The sequence below is a fragment of the Aulonocara sp. 'chitande type north' Nkhata Bay genome, linkage group LG18 (assembly GCF_057382095.1).
Source record: "Aulonocara sp. 'chitande type north' Nkhata Bay isolate Kocher_YH1m ecotype deep benthic linkage group LG18, A_spYH_male_GT1.1, whole genome shotgun sequence".
NCBI lineage: Eukaryota > Metazoa > Chordata > Actinopteri > Cichliformes > Cichlidae > Aulonocara > Aulonocara sp. 'chitande type north' Nkhata Bay.
This window is the reverse complement of record NC_141361.1, coordinates 16358549-16381298: the sequence shown is the minus strand read 5'-3', so window position 1 is coordinate 16381298 and position 22750 is coordinate 16358549. Positions and strand designations below refer to the sequence as shown.

Sequence of the window (22750 nt, the reverse complement as noted above, 5' to 3'; positions counted from 1 at the left end):
AGTTTTCTCCTTGGGGGGGGAAAGGAAAAAAAAAGTGTTGTAAGGTGCGCTCGCTCTCGTATGACGATCATTTGCGGTGTCCTGGGAGCAGGGGTGCACCTATAAGCTGAGCGGTCCCGCTGACATACTAAACATATCACTTCTCTCCACCCACTAGACCCTCGCTTCCTCTCCTCTGCACCATCATTTCGTTCTCTTATTACACCTCCCGCCCCGCTTTTGGTGTCCTTTCCCCCTTTAACCACCTCTCACGGACCGATATGTACCGTCCCCCCTCTCTCTCCTGTCCCTTGTCTCTCTGGTGTCAGCAACGTCCCCAGTGGCTAACTGGAGCGCTTGCTGATGTTTGAAAATGAGGGTGATCCAAGTTGAACAGGAAGCTATTGTGAGCAGGATTTGGGCTTTAGGCACAGAGGCAGGCCATAGGTCACATGAAGGCGCTAATGCCCACTCAGCACTTGTGGATTGGTCCTGGTCTCTCCCCCCCCCCCCCAGCACATGCACACGCACACACACACACACACACCGTCATCGCCACCTCTCTTTCTCCCTCCCTCCCTCTCTCTCTCTCTCTCTCTCTCTCTCTCTCTCTCTCTCTCTCTCTCTCTCTCTCTCTCTCTCTCTCTCTCTCTCTCTCTCCCCTCTCTCTGTTAATCATTCCCTTTACCACACATAGACTGTTCTTGCGTCTCCCTTTCCCTCTGATCAAACCTCACTTGTCTGTGTTTACAGTGGAACCAGCTGTTTTATTGCCGGGTGGACCAGATCAATAACCATTTGCATGGTGGTGAGAATTGTACAGCAAGTCTCTAATGAATCTTTGCCCCGGACCAGCACATTCCACAAGTCGACACTGCCTCCAACCACACTAAGCTAGCCGGCAGGCTGAATGCTGAGGCAGTGGATGCAACAAAAAATGGATTAGGGGAGAGCAGCTTAGGTGTGAATTTGGAGACTAAGGTGGCCAAGGAGGACTGAATAAATGGGAAACGTGGTGCAATGTTTTTGCAGTTGAAGCGTTTAGAATAGTAATGAGGGTAGGTGTAAGTGGAGGTGACTGTTGTTCTCAGCACGGAGATGGGGTTGGGCAGGTGGATGAGCCTGGTCCTAAAGGTGTGACGTCCTGCTTAGGAAATGTCACAGCTGCCCGAGAGAGAGTGAGAGGGAGTGAAATTCCTTCCTACACAGGGCACGGTGGAGGTTGGGGAGACATGAACCAGCAAATTAGCCCAGTGGTTGTTGTGTCTGTTCTGGTTTTGGCGATAGCACTGCAGTATTGTGTGCCCTGCATGCCCTACCTAACCTACACCAATCTGCTTCAAAAAGAGAGAGAGAGAGAGGGGGAGAGAGAAGAAACTGGGTTACTACCCTAAGTGCTCTGGGTTCAGCCAGTGACACACATCTACTCAGCCAGCCATTGCTGCCCAATATCCCCTCCCACCATTCCCCCTCCTTCCTCCCACATCTGTGTTAATACACTTCTCACAGCTGTGTGCTGTCAATCCGCTTTTTCTCCTGTTCAGAACTCATGACCTGCCCGCTGTTCATTATTCTGATGCTTCGTCATTCCTCTGGTCACAATTCCACTCTTCCGCCTCAGCCGGTCAACCTTGGTCTCAAAGAGTGCGACGCATCCTCAAACTTACCTCCTATCAATTAAGAAAGGCAGTGACCACCCACGCCCTCTGTTTAGTTAACAATTGGTATTAAAAAAGAAAAAACATCAAAAAACAAAAACAGGAACCAAAAAGACAACAAAAGACACTTCAAAAGTCCCAGCAATTTAGTATCCTTTAGTCATGAAGACAAAAAAAAAGGATCTTGGAAGGTGTCGGATGCAGAGGGCGAAGTGTGGATAAGGAAACGTCTCCACACCAATGCAGGTCTGAGTTAACGAGTCCGTCATTAGGTAGCGGCAGGGCTGCAACCATGAAGCCTAATGAGCCAAAGAGCTGTGCTGCTGCAGCATGTCCGGCCAGTGCCAGGAACACAAGAGAGGGAGAGAGAGCAAGACAAGGAAGGGAGGGAGGGAGAGAGAAAGAAAAAGATGAGAGAGATAGAGTGGAGAGTGTGGTGGGGGGAGGAAAAAAGGGCTAAAATCCATGTGGACCACAGCAACTCCCCAGCCCTGTTTCACCTCTTCCTGCATCCTCTTCCTCTCCGTACTTTTTCTTTTTACAAAGCCTTGATTTTTTTCCTCCCTTTTTCTAATGACAAGAAGAACAAGAGAAGGAGAAGGGGAGGGAAAAAAGCCCAAAGGTGTTCTCTGGTTAAGTTCTGTCCCAGTGCTGCTGCTGCTGCTGCTGCAGAACAGCACAGTCCTCTCCCCCTTTCGACTACGCGTCTCACAGGCAAACCATGCGGTTAATAACTGATTGCATCCGAAGAAGAGAGCGCAAAGAGAGACAGGACGGGGGGAGACATCAAGGCCCGTCAGGGGTAAACTCCGTCCAAAAGCGATGGAAGAGCATATATTACCTGTCAGATCAGTTTCTTATCTGAGCCGCTCCTCCTCTCTTCCCCTTTCCTCTCTTCCTTCTTCCCGTAGTGAAGAGAGCCATAATGACCTAGAGAGCGCTCCAGCTGCTGCAGCCATCGTGTGTGCCGGGTGCACGCCTGACTCGCTGAATCAGCTTCTATGATTGGGGGGAGGAGGAGGGGTGTTGGCGGGGCGGGTTGAGTGCCAGAGTCAGGGAGGGGGGAGCAGCGGGCATACACACATGCACACACATTCCCACACAAACACAAGTCATACCTTTAGAGGAGGAAGACGTAGAGCTGACATGAAGAGATGCTATTTGAGAGGAAGAAAAAAAAGGGGAGAAGAGGGAGAAAAGGAGGGGTGGAGTGAAAAAAAAAACTGCAGCACTCTTCTCTCCATCATGTGCATTCTGAGGGGGAAGAGCTGGGAGGATGCCCTGATCGGTGGATGAGGCAGAAAGTGTACCAACCGTACTCCCACCCTTCCTTTTTCTTATTCCATCGACACAAGCGCAGCCCCAGAGCTTTATTCTGCTCCTAAAATGCGCTTTTATTATTCAGTGGAACTTTACACACAGCAGGTTAGATGAGGGGAGTTTGCTGAATGTTTGAAAGCGGAAATGGGATGGAGGTATTTACAAAAATAAATAAAAAATTGAAAGAAGAAGAAGAGCAGCAGGCTGTGTCTCTGCGGTAGAAGACAGCTGTACTTTTAATAGTTGCTTGTGATCCATGCAAGTTCGATTAGCATTGTCGGAGACGAGAGGTGGAGGATGTTGCAATATCACAGCGTATACATTCCAGTGCATTGCAAGGGTCACCTTTGTGTGGCGAGTGGATCAAATTGAGATGCTGCTGCAGTTAGGAGGAAGAACACACTGGCAGCAAGTTGGGGGCAAGGGGCCAACTGACCAGTGGCTCCACGTCGTGGAGGGCTACGCTAAACGGTTAGCACTTTGTGGGAAGAGAAGCATTCGAAACATGTCTTGGCCCCGTTTTGCCGGGCTGCTCCTGTGTCTTGTCTCACCACCTCCCTGACCATATTTAGTCAAGCAGTGCAAAAAATAGTTCCCACTCCACTCTTCTCTCCTCTCCACTCTCTCCATATCCCCCCCTCAGCAACTGTTGGCTGCAGGCTCCGGGAAGCCTCCCCTCCAGCCTATCGATTCCACGGGCCTGAAGGGAGAGAGAGGCGCGTTAGTCCAGCTAGCCCCTGCTACCATTTGCTGCGCTATTTTTAGTAGCTCCAAATAAAGTGGTCTCCCGTGCTTCCACTTTTGTATTCTTGAAACCTTCCCCTTCCCCTGCTTTACATCCTTACCACCACCGCCTCCTCTGATACCACCCCCTCACTTCCCTGTGTCCTTTTGACCCACCCACACTCTTTATCATTTTTTTTCTTTCTTTTTTTTAAATAGATGTAGAGCAAGCTGACTATGGTTCAGCGTCTGTCTTCTCACCGCTATACTTAGAATAACTGCAAAATTCGGAGGAGTAAGGCTGACTGTGTAGCGCAGAGATTAGACAACAGGAAATATCGTTGTTTATCTATTTATATATTTATATGTAACATTCCTGGCAGTGCAGGAAGACAAGTGGAACCCTTACCTCTGAGGCTCTGAAAAGTTTGTGCTGCTTTCTTTCTTTCCTTTTTTTTTTTTTTTTGAGCTCTCATTAATTTTCAAGTGTCTTTTTCAAGCTTTCCCGAGGCGCGACCACAGAAGAATCTATTTAATTAGTTGGTCTCATCATGGTGCACATCTATACTGTACGAAAGCACCGTCCTCAGTGCCCTCGCTCTTTTTACTCTCTGTTCTTCTCTGTTTTAAACTTCCAGATTCTAGCCTCCCACTGGTACCTCCACGAGTCCTATTACTCTCCTCACCTGCATTTTAACAGCAAAAAACCGAATGTTAAGAAAGCTAATGTTTTTGTATTTCATTGTCTTCTCATGAGGTGGAAAAATTATACGCAGTTTGCTAGTCCTTTATTTGATAAGCTTTTTAAGAACCTCAGTCCCTTAGTTACATCTCAGACCCTTTTCATTGTGGAGATAATTTTGCATAGATTTAAGTGTGTAGTGTAAGTAATGTATTGGCACTGCAAATGATAGCTTTTCAATTAAAAGAAATGACCATTTTGCTGGCTAAAATGGATTTCAAGCTCAGAACTTGACCATACAAGGCCAATCAAGGCTGGGAATTGCAGCTAGATAAATGACTGTCCCACAGTCTCTCTGTTTGCAAACCACTTCAAATTGAATAAATGGTAATTTCAGCCTTTTTATGTACTCTGTTTAAATTTACACACAGTTAATGCACTTACCGTTCATGCACGTCTGGGCTTGTGTTTTGATTCTCTCCCCTAAGTTGGTTAAGGTTTTTGTGGCTTCTAACAAACTCCGCTGAGGATGCCCTTGTGTGTTATGTGTATCCCCCTCCTTTGGGTCTCCTCTCTGCCTGTTCCAGCTACCCAACCCACCAGTTTAATCTCAATTACATCCCGACATCCCTCCTGCCCCGAAACTCTGCGGCATGGCTTATATCTTCCCTCCATGATGAATAGCACAGGGCTGAATGTTTAGCTGAGCAGTTAATCGATCAATAAGAAAAGGGTCTACTAATGGATGTGCTTTGTTTCACTGGATGAAGGGGTGGGTGCGCTTGTTCTCTTCATGATTATCGGTTAGGACATATCTCCACTTTAAAAAAAAACTTCAGCACTTGTGTTAAACAAATGCAACATTTGATTACATCTGATAAGACATTTGCACAAAGAATAAGTAAAATATTTTAATGTTTTTCTGTGTTTCTTCTATAAATTAATCTTTTTAAATAGTACAAAAATAAAGGTGTGAACTTTATATTTTTTATATTTTATATTTTTTTTCTTCCTTTAAAAAAAAAAAGTGATATTAAAGTACAACAACAATGTTAGGTCAAGTATATCGTTATAGCGCAGTACTGGCTAGGCCTCATGAAAGCCTCAGTTCACTTCAGTTCACTACAGCAGTCATCGGAAAATCCTTTAAACTATGAAGTAAAGAACCTAAAATAAGAGAGAACCTCAGTAATCAATTGGTCCTCTATGAGCAAGTACTTGGCGTTTGTGGGAACGAAGAACTTGCTTTTAATAGGAAGAGATATTTGACAGAACCGGGCTAAGCCGCCCGCAGAGACTGCTTGAGGGTGAAGAGAAAGAGAAGAGAAAATAGGCGAGCATGGAAAAGTATGAAAAGGCCCCCAGCTGCCTGAGCCTGTAGCAGCATAACTAAGGGATAGTTGAGGGCCATGGTGGGATGATGATTTAGCACAACTGGCAAAGTAAGACCTGCAGTTAACTCGTTAATTCCTAGTCTGTCACATTTAATACATGAGTATTTGCCAGTTTTTGAGACTTCTGCATCATCAGTGTGATATGCCCTACCCTCCCAAAAGAAAACTCTAAATAAATAGTAAAATATATTTTCAAGCAATAAATTGCAAAAACAAAAAAAAGTCTGCGCGTTGCAAATATGATACAAATTAAAACTCATATATGCAAATTATTATTTTTTTTTTACTTGTCAGTTCAATAAACACTCCATTTTTCAATTTTCTGGCAATTTTATTATAGTTCAGATTTCAAAGGGTTGAGAATTTTTGACTGGACTTTTATGTACTTCACGACCCTGAATTGGATAAGCAGAAGAAAATTGTGGATGGATGGATCCTTCTTTCCAGTTGGTGTTAGGAAGAGCTTTTGCACCTAGTGGGATTCCAGCTTCACAGGGTATATCACAAAGTGTTTGTAATGTACTGTTAGGAAGAGGGTTTCGCATGGTTGCTGGTTGTTTAGCATTCCTTTACAACGAGGGGGTTTGTAAAAGTGCCCCCCCCCACATAGCAACAGCATTGATTGCACTGACTACAGACATGCTTGCAAAACTGCTGTGTGTACAATTGTAGGTTTTGTATGTAAAACTTTATATTCAGCAGTGTATTCCAAAATTTACTGCAAGCATCTGTGACCATTACTTACAAGAAAAATAGCCTTTTGCAGTAGGACGAGTCTTTTTCACATGGTTGTGGAATAAATGTCTCTTAATAAGCGTTATGTATTTTAGGTTTGTTCTTATGATGGTCAGTCCCTACGAGAGCTCATTTATCAGTTTACCTAAGTGAGAGGCAGGTTTCCTCTTGGATTGGGAAGTTTTGCACTGGGAATTCTGGTTTGTTTTGATGGTGTAACATCTGTTTTTTCGCTGAGCTTCAAGCTGGCCTGGAAGTTTTTGTTCAGTCTTTCAGTATATCTTAATTTCACCTTTCTGTGTACCTTCCCACCAGAGAACATCATATAGGGATTAAAGGTGCTTTTAATAAGTTCAATTTGTGTTTTTTAAGTACATCTTCATGCTCATTTTCCATGAGCCTGGGCCTTCCCTGTGGTTATGTCTATATTAAGCTGTCCAAATACAGGATGATTTGCATCCACATTAGTGTTTTCACGGAGGCATAAACCTCCGTGAAAGTGACAGCGACAGCCGTGTCCAGAGGAATTACGTTTTTGGGTTGTCCAGTCGTCTCTTTCTCAGGTATGCAAAAAATCTTTGCCAATTTTATACAAAGTTGGCTTTGGCTTCACTTGTCCTGTAAATCCTCCCTCTCCCTCACCTCTACCCTAATTCCCTAATTGTCCTGCGTTTATTGTTCTCATTTGGTACTATTGCCCCCCAAAAAAGGTCACGCTACAACCACCATAGGACACGCATCATAACAGAAAACATTGATGGTATCTTTTGAAATTTGGAAAAAATTTGGCTGGGAAATAACCTGAGAGAACATTTTGGAGGAGATTCAAGACTTTCTTCATCAGTCCACTCTGGCACTCATCCCCTGATCGTTACTGGACTTATTTTAAGTCATTACTATGTGAAAGTTCTGTTTAGCGTATCCACACTGTTACACTGCACTGGCCCTTTCCAGATTTACACCCTCTGGGGATGTCTTTGTGAAAGCTCAGTTTTCAGGTGGATAAAAATACTGATTTAGTTTAGAGAAAGCGGTTAAACAGAGTAAAGATGTTTACGATTTTAACCATCTTAATTTCGACGTACCTCACCATCAGCACCTCTCTTCTGCCTCCTCCCACAGCTCCCCGCTTTTGTATCCTGTCCCCCCACACCCGCCTGCCTCCTTTTCCCTTTACACAGTGCATCATTTGAAGAGGTGAGGCTGTTGAGCGCTTGGAGGAATAAAAGTGATTTATGAATAGGGCCAACCTACCTGGGTGCTGGAGGGGGAAGCCAGTGGCAGTCAGCTTCTCTGATCCAGTTGCCCATTGTTCCCTTCAGCCTCACTGCAGGGGAAGTTCCTCTGCCTCTCTGATATTTTACCGTGGCTTACTGGTGCCACATTTTTTTTTACCAATAAGTGACTCACAAACTCCACAGATACCGTCGCACAAATGCCTGTGATCCACAGCCATTTTCTCATCCTCAATTTATAGCTTATGATCTTCTTCTTCTTTTTTTTTTTTTTTTAATAGAAGGAAGGATGCAAACAACCCATGCACTCTGCATGGGTTTTATTGTTGTGCTTGCCCTAACCTAACAACAGTTTGACTTTCTGATTTTAAAGATTGTTTTTATCCTGACTCAAGAGAGCTTCTATAGACACAAAGATGATTTAGCGTTTGAGAACAGTGTGAAAACTTTGTCACAAACTTTGCAGACTGTCATGAACGTCATATAATTTGGTCAAAATTAGTGATCTTCCTCAGACACAGTGACGCATTTGTTAGTCTTTTCAGTTTTATCTGCCGTTTGCCATGTTCAATCCAATGTACACTAGGGCTGCCACAAACGATTATTTGGATAGTCGACTAGTCACCGATTATTTTTGCGATTAGTCGACTAATCAGATCATCATCCATTGGACGTAAAACGTACAGCTTATTGCACCAGCAGCATCTGCTCTAATATAACTATCATTAGCTTACAGCTTTAAGTGTTTAAGGTCTGTGCTAACTAAAAATAAAGACAAGATGATAGTTTATTAAATTTTAATGAAATTTGCAGATTGTTTCGGTGAAGTTTAATAAACTCCTTGCTATCTAAAATATAACAGGACACCAGAGTATATTCTCGAGCATCTCACACTTCTGATAATCAGCTGTCTGCTTGATGTTTATTTAGCTGTGTAAAAACTATAACTTTAATCTCAGCCAAACCGATTTACTCAGGAACAAATAAAATACTAAAAAAAAGCCAAACAATAACATTGTTAAGTTATCTAAGTGACTTATATATCATGTTTAACCTGAGTAGCGGGTTTGAAAACAATTTGCCAGGAGTCCGGTGTTCTCACGGCTCTAGTGAGCCTAGCCCCCGGCTCGCTATCGAGCTAGTGGGTAACAGACGTCTCCGAAAACATCGGAGCGCTTTTGACAATATGTGGTGTCCTGATAAACTGAGCAGATATTTGAGGTTTACACAGCTACATTCTCACCTGAAAATATGTTAAACGTTTATTTTGTGACCCAGAAAGAATAATAAGAGTAATATTAAAACTAACTAGCTGCCGCCATTGTTGGAAACTGAGCTGGGCTGCGCTATGAATTCTGGGACACAGCTTCTTCTTCTTCGGGGTTTAACGGCAGCTGGCATCCTTGTACATGCAGTGCTGCCATCTTCTGTTTCAGTCCGTTATTACACTCTTAAATCCTACTACTTATTCCTGCGTCTTTTGGGATCTTACAAAGCTTCAAACGACGCGTCGACTATTAAATTAGTCGTCGACGATTTTGATAGTCGACGTAATCGTGACTAGTCGACTAATCGTGGCAGCCCTAATGTACACAGTAATATTAGATCATTCCTGCTTGTGGGATGTTGGTGGAAATGAACCTATTTCCAGGTGGGCAGCTACAGTTCATTAAAAGATAAATCAAGACTGCGATATTTCAACATAAACCTAGAAATCCACACCATGCACACTGTGCACCTTGATTTAAGCTGGTGCTCCTGTATTTTGTAATTATTTAGGCCTTTGTTTTATTTTATTCCCCTGGTTGTTCATTTAGGCTCTGCATTGTGTCGCTGTATCCTATTCAATAGTTAAGTCACTGGAGTGAGAAACCATCAAAGATGTAGTGCAGTGACTGGTTCATGCAGCGAGCCTGGGTACCACTTTGCTGCAGCATGCACTGTGAGTTACTTGAAAAGTCCCTCAATTGTCCACCTCTCTATGAGCTGGGACCACTCCAACAGATCAGCCAGAGGACACGCTGATACAAGCCCCAATCCCCCTATGACCAATCAGAACGCCCACACTTCCTCCTAGGGTTGGGCCAACAGTGGCTCTGAGCCAATAGATAAGCTCAGCCATGCTGTAATGCTCTGTCTGTCCTGTGGCATGCTGAAACATTGAGTCCTGGCTGCTATGTTGCTATAGCACATGCAGGGAGAGGGAGGGTTGGGGGTAGCGGAGGGAGGGAGGCATGGATGGATGGATAGAGGGGGAAGAGAAGAAATGAGGGATGGAGGGAGGGAAGGAGTGAGGGAGAGGTACAGCCCATACGGAAGGGACTCAAGGACATAAGAGCTTTTGGGAAAGTGACTATAGCATGCAAAGAGAAATGCTTGCATTGTGAAGCCATTGTACTAACTGATGGCATTTTTTCCCCTTTTTTGCCCACTTGCCAAACCTAGAAAGAGCAGGATTTATTTGTGGCACTTTAAGTGCCTCAGCAATGCAGGTAATAAATATGACAGAGCAAGGTGATATACTTTCACAGCGCAGCTGTCAGACATCTTTAATATTGTCTCCACCACTTAAAAAACTAGTGTAGTTTATCTATTTATTTGATGTATTGGAATAAGTTTTAGAATTTATTTGTGCATTAGGTGACACTTTAACACCAGTGTTTCACATTGGTTTGTGTTTTTAGGAAACATTGAGCTTTGCTGCTTGTTTCGTAGTTTAGTGAACACGTGTAAAACACTGCTGTAACAGTTCAATATTGCTAAATACAGTTTCACGCCACACAAAACTGAAGAAAATTTGCTGGTATGTAACATTTTATGCAGCTAGTTACTTGCTGTCAGGTATTTCTTCAGTCAGTTCTACTTTATACATATATATCGCTGTGTTTTGTTTTGTTTGTTTTTTTACACAAAAACTTACTTTTAAGTCAAATTTCATAAAACTTGGTAGGGAGGTGAAGCATCAGCAAAGTAAACTGATATAAAATTTTTGATGCAGCTCCTAATTGCCCTTTTTTTTACTGTTTAATAGGGCATTGGGTTAATTTATGTTAATATCTTCCTGCCCTCAGATAACTGAGTGAGGTTTTCAGAGAGCCAGAGTTATACAGATAACCAAATATTTTGAATTTCTTACATTTTGTCATTTATCAAAATTCTACTAGTATCATACAGTGAATATCATTATCATCATCCTAGATTGTGGTTGGGAATGTCACAAGAGTATTTTTTAGGATTCAAATTCATATCCCTGAGCAGTACTGAGTATCAGTCTCTGAGAGAGATGTAATTATTATGTGTGGTTAAATGTGCTTTGTCTTTGTTTAGCTTTCTATGTCCAGTTAAGGTATACATTTTCTTTTTTTTTCTTTTTTTTTTTCTTTTTTTCGGTGGGTATTCGTAATCTTAATGTACTCTGAGGGACACATTCAGGTCAGTGTTCAGATCAAAACGAAGCTTAGCTGTTGAATAATGCAGGCCATGTTACCTTGGTAACCCGTATGGACACTGAAGTCAATGGCTCCATGTAAATGCAGCACGACAGGTCAGACAGGATAAGAAGTTCTGTTAGTTTATGTCTCCTGGTGTGTTTGTGCATGTGGCTGTGTGGATACTTGCGTGATGCTTGCATGCTCAAGAAAATTGGCTTTCATTTTGTGGAGGGGAAAAAAAAAAACATTATTGGGATTAGGCAGAGTAGCCTATGTGGAAAATTGCTGTGGAAAACCTTCATTGCAGTATCTGTGCAATGAATCATGAGTCTGGATCTATGGGGAATCTGTTGACGTTTCCGTGCTGTATGTGTGTAATGTACAGTACATTGATATAAGCTCTATTTCCCCTCCATTAACAAGTTGGCTGTTAGACATTTTCTGTGCTGCTGTGGAACATATGGCCTGTTGTCTCAGTGCTTAGGGAAGGCAGTAGCTGATACAATGTCCTTTGATCCCCATTATTTTCCACTGCAAACAATAGATTGTAATTACCAAACTCCTCCTTCAGCCACAGCGTCGTCTTCTGCTTATGTGCCTATAAGTAAAAATGCCGAAGAAGTCAGACTCATCTGCTGCAGCACTGCAGTTTGTTTGTGTCACTTTGGATCTGCTCTGCCAATTACTGTGGTAGAAAAATTGATGGTGCGTTGTCATCATTTTGCCATCATGCTTGAGGGGGGATGCTGTCAGGTTTTCACTAATACAGCTTAAACCATAGAGAAATGAGTGTTTCAGTGGAAATGTGGGGCTTATGTATTTGTGACATGGTTGTAGGCATAAAAAGGTGGGAGGTGGGGTCGGGAGTCAGGAGTGATTTAAGTTGCTAGATTTTCCCTGAGCCTGTAGATCATAGGGGCCTCTCAGACTGTCCTCCCATACAGTGACAGTGGCCGGCTGATGAGTGGCTGTCGATCGAAGGACTTGCAGAGTGGCCGAATTCTCCACCGCTCTGCAGAACTCGTAGCCAGTCACTCGCTTCTATTTACTGCTTTGAGCGTATATCTGGAAAGGCTTGTAGTTAATTTTACCAAGCAGGAGTATGTCTAGTTTTGGTTCTAAAATAAGTGTGAAATAAGCTTTATGATTAAAGCATGACCAGTATCTCAGTCACAGCAAAATAATTGTTAATCGGGAATGAAACACTGGCCTCACAGATTGTGCAGTGTAGATGTTGCTGAGTGAAAGAGCTTTAGCCTAAACATTTGAGAAGCATTCAAACGGCAGTGATGTGGTGGCATGACACAGAAAGGGAAGGGCCCTTGACAACCACTGACCAGATCCCAGATGGGGCTCCAATCAATCTGCAAGCCTGTGTGATTGAGGCCTAACACAAGAAAGAGAAAGTTGTTGCTTTCAAGGTTTATTATACTTCTATGTCAATATAACCAACTATGTTAGCGATGCACCAATATATTGTCCAAATATCAGCATTGACTGTTATACTTGTTTAAAACATATGTACCATCCTGGATTTCCATATTCACTAAATCCTTTAAAAAAATACAATCACTTTACTAAAAGTAGAGAAGCCAGTAAACCAAATGAAATAAAAATATTAGAGTATATTAGAGTATTTACTGTGGAAAATATTGAGGATGATGCACCATCCTATCCTACATGTAGTAAAACAGGCCCAAAAACATGATACTAACACCATGCTTTTCATAGATGGTATAAGATTCTTCTGGTGCAGTGCAATGGTATTATCATTCCCAAATCTGTTTTAGGATTGAAAATGTAATGGTTTATACATTCGCTTAAGAACTGAAAGATCCCTGGTTCAATCTCAGGAGAAGACACAAATCCCTCTGGGGTTGCTCAAAGAAGAAATTCTGCCAAATTAAACATGTGGCGCTTCCTGGTGTGGCGACCCCTTGTGAATAAGGGAGCAGCTGAAAGTAGCTTCTGTTTTAAACAGAATTATAGATCCAATGACATGTCAAAGGGTTTGGTTATTGAATCCTCATCGTCGAGTCCTTTCTTCACCATATTGCACCCTACTTGTGACTTTTTCTACAGACCCAGGTTTGAGGGGTCAGGCTGACATCATTTCCATTTTATAGACTTTTAACAAGCCACTTCTAATATTTTCACCAGTCATTTATTCCTTTGCAGAATGGGGCTATTTGTAAAATTACACAAGGTACAGAAAAGTTAGAGAAACATATTTAATTCTTTTTTTTTTTTTTTTTTTACCATTATGCATACTGTGCGATTTGTTTTAGCTATTCTGATGTTTCTCCAAGTGCTAACATTTATGGATGCATTCTCTCTCCAGCACACTTTTTACTTGAGGGTTTTTGCTTTATCACAGGCAGGATTAAAGTAAACATATAATTACATTATTTCTGCAAAATTCCCTCCACGCCCAAAAATTAGTGGGTTGGGGGTTCTTCCATGTGATTTGCCAGTCACTCTTTTATATTTCAATATTGAGTTCTTTTTCCCAGCTTCCCTTTATAGATGCGGTTGAATTTTTAGTATTCATTAACAATCCATAATAAAATCATGGTCTAATTCTCATTGCACTTCCCTTATATACTTTATTCATTTAAATGATATAATTTGCTTCCATTGAGGGCTATCACAGGAAGTCATGCTTACCAAGATCATATTTTTCCTTCATATTTTGGACAAATTATGGCTCCAAGTTGTTTTCCAGAATATTCCAATTTATTTCTTTGTTTTACTAACGCATGGTTTTAGTAACATTTACATTTGTGTCATTTTTTTCACATTAAGTGGAATTAATTAATCTTTTTTTAAACCTTTCAGTGGGTTAATATACATTTTTTTCTCCCTGCTGTCAAAATACTTGCACTAGTCCCGGTCTATCCAACCCTATAAGGGGGAAAAGTGGTGTTCAATAATTATATAGATGTTTTATAAGTAATGATGTTATTGAGCCATTCTCTGGTAAGTGTAAGTATGATTTAGATGTCTCTTTAGTCTAATATAATCTGCATGTCCTTGCTCCTTCTTTTATGTCATTCTTCCCTTGTTAAGTAAAAGGATGTGTATTATGACTATTATGGCTTGTGCAGCAATGAAAATGAGGTTTTTTCAAGGTGCTGAGGAGAATGAAGTGCAAAGGAAGAGGAGCATGGGAAAATAATTGGGTCATCTCGAACCAATGGGATATTAACGCGCCATTGGGCTTCTCTGACTGTCTTGCTGTCCCTTTTTTTTTTTTTTTCCTTTTTCATGACTTGCCATGAATCAGGGCACTCCGTATCACCAGGTGATTTACGGCTAATTAAAGCTAAGCCTTTATAGACCACACCCACTGCCCAAATGGACAGAAAACTGAATTGGAGATGTTTCAAAATGCATCTCTTGTCTCCTGGACAACCTTCAAGGCAGCGGCAATACTATAGCGATAATCAAAACATCAGAGAAATGCACCCCTTTCCTTCCTGGTTTATGCAAATAGTCCGTAATAAAAGCATGCTCACTCAGGGGCCTCAGGTAGAGGCAGGCAGGGGAAGGTCACATTGTGGGGAAAATTATTCTCTTCACGGCATGGTAATGAAAGCTTTTTTTATCGAGCGGAGCCAGTTAGGTTCTTGTCCCCAGCTCTCTGCTGCACTGCTGGTCTGGACGCTACTTGTGTTTATTTACTCTGTCCACAGCAGGATGGCACATACCTGTGGGATGGTCATGACAAAGTGAACTTGTAACTAATTGCATCTAGGAGTGTGGCAGTGCCCGCGATGAACTCTGAGGGTTATATTTGCATTAAGAATATCAGCTACTTGAATTACTGTAATTGAAGTTGCGCACATATGTGCACACACACAAGGCATTAGAAGCATGCAGCATACCAGTCAAGCAGTCTCCTTCGGTAAGCATGTTTTAACATCACTGAAGCGGTTTTATGACTCTTCCCCCTACCAGCTGCTGGTGAGTTGGGGGGATCGAGCCTCACACATGATGAAGAGCACCTCCCTGCTCGGAGTGGGAAGGGGAGAAGTGGGTTTTCCATTTCAGCGGTAGTGTGCTGCAGCTGTGAATGATTTGTCAGGTAGTGGGTCCACTATTTCAAAGGACCTGAATATATTGATCCAGTCCTCAATGAGCTGACACCTCATGTATCGTCTGAACTTGCCTCTTCTGGAAAGGCTGTTCCAAGAAGGACCTGGGAGGGGGAAAGAATCCTACTGTAAGGTAGAAAGGAATGCTACCAGTTCAGCTCTGTTAGGCGGTTTAAAAAAGGGCTGGGCAAATAACATTTTTTTTTTTTTTTTGACAAAATACATTGAGCCAAAGGTTTGCTTATCAGCTTTTTACAGCTGTATTACATGGTCTTGATTGGCAGGTGCAGTTTGCTCCGTTGTCATACAATCCATTAAATTTCCTTTACCTGATATGGATAAAAACAGATCTATTTGTGTCCCTGAAACTGTTGGAAGCTTTGCAGAAGAAGAGTTTTTGCTGGGATTTTATTTTAAGGCCAAGAATTACCTTTGATACAGAAGCTTTGGTGAAGGTACTGGGTTTTTGCAGCCATATTCTTTGGATCTGTACGTTTCAACCATATAAACACTGTAAGATTTGCGAGACTGATCATTTTCATTAATGGCTGCATAAAGCAATTTTATTTTCTTGAAGCAGGTGGCACCTTTTGGTGACTCATTTCCGATGCAGAATTGGGATCTTTTTCTTGGGCTCGAAGCCTTATTTAACGAGTGACGGTATGCCAAACACGTCTCCCACATCAGAGTAACCATATGTTTGTGCGCAGCCATTAATCTTAGACTGGATGTTGACTGTTCCTGTTCTGCCCTGTCCTACCCACGTTATTGTCCCCTGACTCTCACTTCCTGTTGTAATAACGGCTACTGACCACCACACAGATGGCTGTCAGCCAGGCGAGGGCAGCAGAAGGGCCCTGTCGACCCTCACACTCACACCAGCAATTGCGAGCACACACACTGTCTTACATGCAATGACAAATGCCAACACACACAAAGCTGAGGGCATCAGAGTCACAGTCAATGACAAATAGCAGCCAAAGACAACAAGACCCAGTGTGGCGTTCCTGAGGGGCTCTTTGAGATCTCTCACAGGGTGACCCAGTTTCATGACGTACCCCCTTATCCCCTATATGCTAGCATACCCTTTTCCATATTCACCCTAGCATTATTTTATAAGGTTAAGTCATCAGTTATCTCAATTATGTGAATGTTAGCTCCCAGGTCAAGTCATTCTTCTGCTCAGTAAAACCTCTGCAGCCTGGGCTGGTCAGAATCGCTCTTTTCTCCTCTTTTCTTCCTCTCAACGTCCGACCTCATCAGCTAACACGCAGTTTCTCCTATACTCCCCTCAGTTGCAGCTAACACCACTCACCCCAGAGATAAAAACACAACTTAAATTTATTTCTCAGTTCTTAATTCAGTCTTTTTTTCTGCTTTTACAGCAAATAGCTTAACTGCATTGCAGCAGTGCTAGTATGGGGCATTAATATTAATGTCTGCCCATTTCACCCAGCGTGGCAGGGGAGCCTGTCAATCTAGACTTATATTGGAGGGGCTCCTTACGCCAGCGAACACCCGCCTCAGTGCTCAAGCGCCTGATTCGGACGCTAGAAGGCGCCACTGTGCCCTTGTATTAAAGCCGGTGTGCGTTCATTGGCCGGTTTTTCCATAGATGGTGGATATTTCCAGCCAATCCAGATGTGCGAATGTTCTGCCAGTAGGAGTGAGAAAATTGGTAAGAACGGGGGCTTCATGTGGGACAGTTTTGCCCTTGATTCTGGTGGGAACTTGTGGTTTAAAAAAAATGCAGCGTGTCCCTATGTAGCCAATTCTTCGCCAAGGCTAAACGAGTGTTGTTTTGAACCACTGGGAACAAGTTTTGCGTTGCAGCTTCAGGCGATAACCTTATGTGGCAAAATCTTTTCTTGAATGATTTGCTTGTTTAAGCCTCAACTCCTACCCAGCGGGTGGGCCACGGATGAAATTCCTCAGAAGTCCCCTATGAGATGTAAAATCTACAGTATGTAAGCAAATACGTCTTTGTAACAAAGGGGACACGTTATGAATGTGAGATTAGGCAGAATGGGTGCGGTTGCTATCACATTTAAGCAGTGCTCCTCTGCATTAAGTGGTTGAAGATGGCTGCAAGCAATGCAGGTGTGTATGTGTGTGTGTGTGTGTGTGTGGGTCTGTGCAATGAGAGGGAGAGAGAGAGAGAGTGAGCAAAAGAGCAAGGGAGACTGGGATCAGTGTGCTGCGCTGTTCATCACTGCAGCAGTACGCCAGCCCTGAATCTCTGTCCGTACAGAGGTGCTGACTGCCTGCCCCGTTCCTCTCTGCTTTCCTCAAGAGGGTGTGCTGATGATGCTCTCTTTCATTATTCCAGTGGGAGGGAGGCGAGCTATAGGTTTAGCAAAAAAAACACCCGCAGAGAGCCAGCCGTCCTGTTCCCATTTAGACCAAAAGCTTGCTAGATTATTGTTTTATTTCGAACAGTTGAGCATTTTCACTGACCAGTGTCGACCGTGGCCTTTCCTGCCCTGTGCCCAAACCCACTGCCTCATTTTACTGTTTGAGATCCTGCTTATCTTAAGCACCCCAGTGCACGCTGGTCAGTTGTATCAAAGAGCCAGCGCCGAACTGGCCGCTTCTTTTTTGTCGCATTTTAAAGATATGCCCTGCATGCGTATTCAGGGTTAAACAAGGTCAGAAGTGTTCCCCCCAGCACTGCTGCTGCTGCCTTAATGGTGCCTGAAGGTACACTGTGTACCTATCTACAGAGAAGATACAAGAAGAGTTCAGGGATGTGCTTTTCTAAATGTTGTTTTATATTTCTTTGTATGTGAACAAAGTGAGTTGATGCACTGTTTGCACATTAAAAGCGGGAATTTGTCTCATTTGAGCGTTTAATATTTCTCTCTTCTCCCATGGGCTAGAGTAGGAACGAAGTTAGGGTCAAGAACAGAGAGATAATGAATGAGGTGAAATACATATTTAAGTAAAACTGCCATACTGTGAAACCTGCTTTGTTTAATTGGAAGAAGGCCACTAAGACATTTAATTACAACACTGTTAATTACAACTTTTTAAGTAAAATCTACATATTTTGACTTCAGCGTAGATTTCCATTCTCTGACTTTAATGTTCTCCAGCCTTTGTAGTTAATAAACAATGGAAATATGTATGTGCCGTTCTGTCTTTCTTTAATGACACTGTCGGCCTTTCTTTCTTTTTTTCTTTTCATCCCTACTCTGACACTGTGACTCCTCTCATACATTTGCCTTTGCAGCCACATGTCTATGTGGCACACATCCTCTAAATGACCTTCAGTGACACTGAACCGGTTCTTGTCGACACACGGGACCACTTCTGTTTAACAGCTCTGTTTAAACAATAGATGTTTCTCCCTTCCCACCTCGTCGGTTTCTTCCCCAGGAGGAGACCTGAGTGAATGCAGCTAAATCTTGATTACCAAGTTGCCTTCCAATGATATGCGCTTTTGCGCATCATCAAGGGAAATGTGACCGCCCTTTTTAAATCAAGAGTCTGTAGGGGGGACGGACACTCTCAGATAAGACGCAGCACTTGCACTGCTCAAAGCTTGATGTAAATAACACTGTGCTTGGTAAAGCAACTCCTCCCTAAGTTGATTTAGTATTCTTGTCGCCATGTGTGAAAATGGGATATGCCCTGCTGCAAAAAGAAAAGCTGTGTATTGGAGTGTGCTGTGTATAAGTGGCACAGTCACTGTGACGTGTACGGCACAGTGACTGAGAGTCATAGATAGGTTTTTGATTACATCAGAAAATTTATACCAAAATAACTTGATTGTCCTGACTTTTTGAAGGATTTTTTGTCTTCTCATGCACCAAAGCCCAGAATCTAGCAAAGCACTGACTTCTCTCCCTCCCTTGTCTTCCTCCTCCTCCTCCTCCTCTGTGCAGTGCCATGCGTGTGCTGTTATCCAAACTGCCGAGGCCTTGGATCGTAGACGAGAAGAAGGACGACGGTTATACTGCACTGCACCTGGCCGCCCTCAACAACCACGTGGAGGTGGCTGAGCTTTTGGTGCACCAGGTAGCAACATTTGAATGCATGCTTAATCACTTAACCTGGCAGCTATTTCTGTAATACATACTTTATAACAGCATGTCTACAGAGGCACCATTATCACTTAAAAAGCGCAGCAGAAGCATGCTCCCTGTGTATCTACCTAGATACCCAGATGTTGGGGAGTGTTTGACGCCAATGCTGTAGTTCCATGAAAATTTCAGAAAGTAGATTTGAATCTTGAATCTATCCTGCCTCCGTAGACCGCTGAAATGCAGTCTACGGCATGGGGATTTCTGTTTTGTCAGACCCTTGTGAGACGTGTGAATGAAAAACACATTTAAATAGTCATCTGTGTAAAGCATAATACAAAAAATTTACATTTCACAATTATCCCAAAGCACTGAAGCAACCTGCACTCTTAGCTTTACCTGCCTACAGACCATTAAAGCAGCTTTCACTGCACTCCCCTGCAGCCTGCAAGCTGTAGACCAGTTGAAGCTCCTATACATGCCTCTTTTTTTCTTTTTTTATTGAATCCATACACTTCGCTGGTCCTATTCTTTAGTGCTGCTGGGCCATCATATCCTCCTCCTCCTGCAATCATAAGTTCATGCTCTTTTCTTTTTTTTCTTTTCCTCACCGAGATTGCAGGTTTAGCTCCTTGGAGACTAACTCGCACACGGGTTTACAGCAAAAGTCACCTGATCAAGCAGGAACTGGGTTAATGAGGATATGGTGCAAGGCAGTAACATTGCTGCAACATTCCAGTGCATGAGTGTTCGCAGTGCAAGCTACCTTTCAGCAGGGACAGCTTTTTCCTCCCCAAGTTCCTGCATTGGGCTTGTTCGCAGTGATGGCTCAGCTTTCTATTCAAAAACTGCACCACAGTACAAGGTGCACTGCAGTTTCCCAGCCAGCAAGCCAGCCAGTCAGCCAGTCTTATTACTTTGGGATTTCACACGCTGCCTGATCACAATACTTATCTTCCCTCCACATCTCCTCAGCTGAGGTGTTTGCAATTGGAAATGACAATCACATGCAGCGTTATTGTAGGATGCCTTTTTTTTTCTCTCTGCCCCCACCAGCTTCCCGGGTGATACTTTGTTGGTCGGCAGGGCTAAAGGAAACAACGTTCTGTCACGGCAAATAAAAATGTTGCAGTCTTTCAAGTGCAAAGGAATTAAATATAAAATATTTTCTTTTTTCCTGTTTTTATTTCTCTTATTTCATTACTTGTCTATCATCTCTGTGTGCACAACATGTTTGTTGCCCTTGTGTATATTAAGCTTTTTTGCTTCCCTCTTGTTCCCACCACCCAGGGCAACGCCAGCTTAGACATTCAGAATGTCAACCAGCAGACTGCATTACACTTGGCAGTGGAGCGCCAGCACACCCAGATAGTTCGGGTTAGTGGTTCCTCTTTTTCTCATTTGTTCTCCCTCTCTTTCTTGCCTTACTTAGTGAGCATTGTGTCTTTAGTCATCTCTCAGTCGGTCTTTTTACACTGTGCACAAAGGGGAGTAGAAAAACATTGGTGCAGCTCCACATTTAATTTATACGGTTGGATGTCCTGCAGTTGAACAAAGTCCTGCTTCAGAGGGGAGGGAAAAAGGCTCTCTAAGGCTGGTTAGAGTGTGTTAGCGTAGCATCGGATTGAGATTGCCACGTTGCCACCTTGTGGACTCACAAAAAAATGCACTCTATAATTGGGTAGCACAATGCTGAAGCAGTTCATTGTGAGCAGCCGGCAACCTTATAAATCAGGATGTGGCATTTGCATTGTAGCATTAAATTAAAGTTGTTTCACGGCGGCTGCGAGTTTCCCTCCGCTGTCGGCTTGTGCAACTCTTTGTTTATGTGTTTCTCTTTAACAGTTGCTGGTGCGGGCAGAGGCCAAGCTCGACGTGCAGGACAAGGATGGGGACACGCCGCTTCACGAGGCACTGCGTCACCACACGCTGTCCCAATTGCGGCAGCTCCAAGATATGCAAGATGTCAGCAAAGTGGAGCCCTGGGAACCTTCCAAGAACACGGTACATGTGCATCTATTATTAACCTCGCTGTTCATCCTATATTACATTTTACGTGTGTCAGGGATTCTTAAGGAGGTGGCCATACATAAAAATAAAACAAATGTTTGTTTCTGTGTATCTGTGTTTACTGATATACAACTTTAGGTTTTTAGAATTTTTTACTGTAGCTCAGTAATAATGAACAATGCTGGCATACTGCAGTAAAGGCTGACTTAGTAATTTTAGGAATGCCATCTTATTATATGATTCTGTTCTGATGTTCTGATTCATTTAGACATTCCCAAATATATTAAGCCAGGAAGGCAGTGCACAGTAATATGGCTCGTTAACGAGTTTGGTCACCAGCCACTGTTTTTCTGCTACTAGTGACTCTGTAACATATGCAGCTTACACTATGCTGCCAAAAGCATTCGCTCGTCTGGCTTCACACGCATATGAACTTAAGTGGCATCCCATTCTTAGTCCACATATGATGTCCGCCCACCCTTTGCAGCTGTAACAGTTTAGGAGTTTAGGGTTGTGTTTATGGGAATGCATTTTTCCATTATTCCAGAAGCACATTTGTAAGGTCAGACACTGATGTTGGACGGGAAGGCCTGACTCACAGTCTCCGCTCTAATTCACCCCAAAGGTATTCTGTCGGCTTGTGGTCAGGACTCTGTGCGGGATAGTCAAGTGCGTCCACACCAAACTCGTTGATTCATATCTTTATGGACCTTGCTTTGTGTATCGGTGTGTGGTCATGTTGGAACAGAAAGTGGCATTCCTAAACTGTTCCCACAAAGTTGGGAACACGCAATTGTCCAAAATATCTTGGTATACTGAAGCATTAAGAGTTCCTTTCCCTGGAACTAAGGGGCCAAGCCCAACTCCTGAAAAACAGCTCCACACAATAATCCTCCAGAAATACACGACCTGCCAATTTATGGCTGAGTTTCTGTCATTCCCAGTCACTTTTACTTTGTTATAGATCCACTACCACTGACTGGAATATTTAGCAGTGAGAACATTTTACAAGTAGATTTGTTGAACAAGTGGCATGCTATCACGGTCCCATGGTGGGACTGTTGAGAGTGACCCATTCTGTCACAAATGTTTGTTGAAGCAGTCTGCATGCCTAGGTGCTTGATTTTATGCACCTGTGACTAGTGCTGGGCGATATATATATATATATATATATATATATATATATATATATATATATATATATATATATATATATATATATATATATATATATATATATATATATATATATATATATATCTCAATCATGTGGACGATAGAAAAGTGTCTATTGTGCCATTTGTCTTCTATCGTTTCTATTGTTTCTAACCTAATTTTATAAATTATTACATAAAATATACCCTTAACCCCTTAAAACTGGTCGGAGCAGGCACGCTCTGTTTTGCCTAACTATTTTTAAATCCCTGTAGAACTGGAACCACGTAAGCTAGCGCAATAATT

General features: G+C 42.7%; 1 protein-coding gene and 1 long non-coding RNA gene across 9 annotated transcripts in view; one reads left to right on the top strand and one right to left on the bottom strand.

Moving 5' to 3' along the window:
• The window catches only part of mib1 (MIB E3 ubiquitin protein ligase 1), a 63506-nt gene that overhangs the window by 29310 nt on the left and 11446 nt on the right, over positions 1-22750 (top strand). For all 8 annotated transcript variants that reach the window (XR_015126190.1, XM_086272870.1, XM_086272875.1 and 5 more), the window contains 3 exons: positions 19142-19274; positions 20570-20656; positions 21125-21283. Coding sequence is in view for 7 of the 8 variants with exons in the window: in XM_086272870.1 (XP_086128996.1) it covers positions 19142-19274; positions 20570-20656; positions 21125-21283 (379 nt within the window). In the remaining variant the exon portion in view is untranslated. The remainder of the gene's footprint in view (positions 1-19141; positions 19275-20569; positions 20657-21124; positions 21284-22750) is intronic.
• The window catches only part of LOC147308274 (uncharacterized), a 40111-nt gene continuing 20092 nt past the window's right edge, over positions 2732-22750 (bottom strand). The window contains exon 3 of the long non-coding RNA XR_015126192.1: positions 2732-3657. This is a non-coding gene — a long non-coding RNA (uncharacterized LOC147308274). The remainder of the gene's footprint in view (positions 3658-22750) is intronic.